General features: G+C 37.5%; 1 protein-coding gene across 1 annotated transcript in view; it reads right to left on the minus strand.

Annotated features, from left to right (window-relative positions):
* Positions 1 to 622: 622 nt before the first annotated feature.
* Positions 623 to 1,296, minus strand: part of LOC103213212 (olfactory receptor 4F3/4F16/4F29-like) — a 1,785-nt gene continuing 1,111 nt past the window's right edge. The window contains exon 2 of the mRNA XM_007959071.1: positions 623 to 1,290. Within this exon, the coding sequence (XP_007957262.1) occupies positions 623 to 1,290 (668 nt within the window). The remainder of the gene's footprint in view (positions 1,291 to 1,296) is intronic.

Here is a 1,296-nt window from a genome sequence, read left to right on the forward strand (position 1 = left end):
CCAATATCTATCTGATTCGGCAGTGATATACCTCATTCTGCATCTTCTTCTGAATCCAGCTTGAATTTCTGGAAGTTCCCTGCCAATATACATTTTTGAATTATCTTCAGTAAAACTTTACTTGCATGTGATATTGATATTATTCAACAATTTTCACATTCTGTTGGATCATCTTTCTTTGGAATGGGCACAAATATGGATCTCTTCCAGTAAGTTGGCAAGGTAGTTGACATCCAAATTTCTTGGCATAAAGTAGTAAGGGACTCTAGTGCTGCATCCATTTGTTGAAACATGTCAATGGGTATTCCGTCAATTCCTAGAGCATTATTTTTTGCCAATTACTTTAGTGTAGCTTGAACTTTTTTCTGCAATACTATTGGTTCTTGATCATATGCTTTCCCCAAAAATAGCTGAAAATTGACCAATTCTTTTTGATACAGTGACTTTGTGTATTCTTTCCATTTTCTTGTAATGTTTCTTGCATCATTCAATATTTTGCCATTAGAGTTCTTCAATATTGCAACTTGAGGCTTGAAATTTTTTTCTACAGTTTTTTCAGCTTGGGAAATACTGAATGTGTTCTTTCCATGACAGTAAGGAAACTTCATAATGCTTTTGTCATTTAAGAAATTCTTCTATAAACAAGAAGTTGACTGCACACTCTCCTCATTGCCATTTTCATCTCTTTGTTCCTGAAAGTGTAGATGACTGGATTCAGAAAGGGAGTGAGAACTGCATCAAAAATAGCAAGGAATTTGTCTAGGTGTGATGTGGGGTGAGGCCAGGTAGAAACAAAGATGCAAGGACCAAAGAACAAAATCACCACCATGATATGAGTTGATAAAGTGGAGAGAGCCTTGGATGAGCCACTTGAGGAGTGTTTCCGAACAGTGATCAGGATGAAAATGTAGGAGATGATCAATATGAAGAATGATCCCAGAGATATAAACCCACTGTTGGCTGTGACCATGAACTCTAGTCTGTAGGTGTCAGTGCAGGCAAGTTTGATTAATGGAGGAAGATCACAGTAAAATGTGTCCAGCACATTAGGACCACAAAATGGCAATTTTATAACAAAAACTAATTGAACCACGGAGTGGATCAAGCCAATTAACCATAAAGCAGACAAGAGTAAAATACACATTTTTTGGTTCATAATAGTAAAATAGTGGAGAGGCTTACAGATGGCTACGTATCTGTCAAAGGCCATGGCTATGAGCAACACCATCTCCATACCACCGATGACGTGAATGAAGAAGATCTGAACAATGCAGCCTCCAAAGGAGATGACTTTGC

Source organism: Orycteropus afer, unplaced genomic scaffold, assembly GCF_000298275.1.
Source record: "Orycteropus afer afer isolate SDZICR_OR568_19922 unplaced genomic scaffold, OryAfe1.0 scaffold01411, whole genome shotgun sequence".
NCBI classification, from domain to species: Eukaryota; Metazoa; Chordata; class Mammalia; order Tubulidentata; family Orycteropodidae; genus Orycteropus; species Orycteropus afer.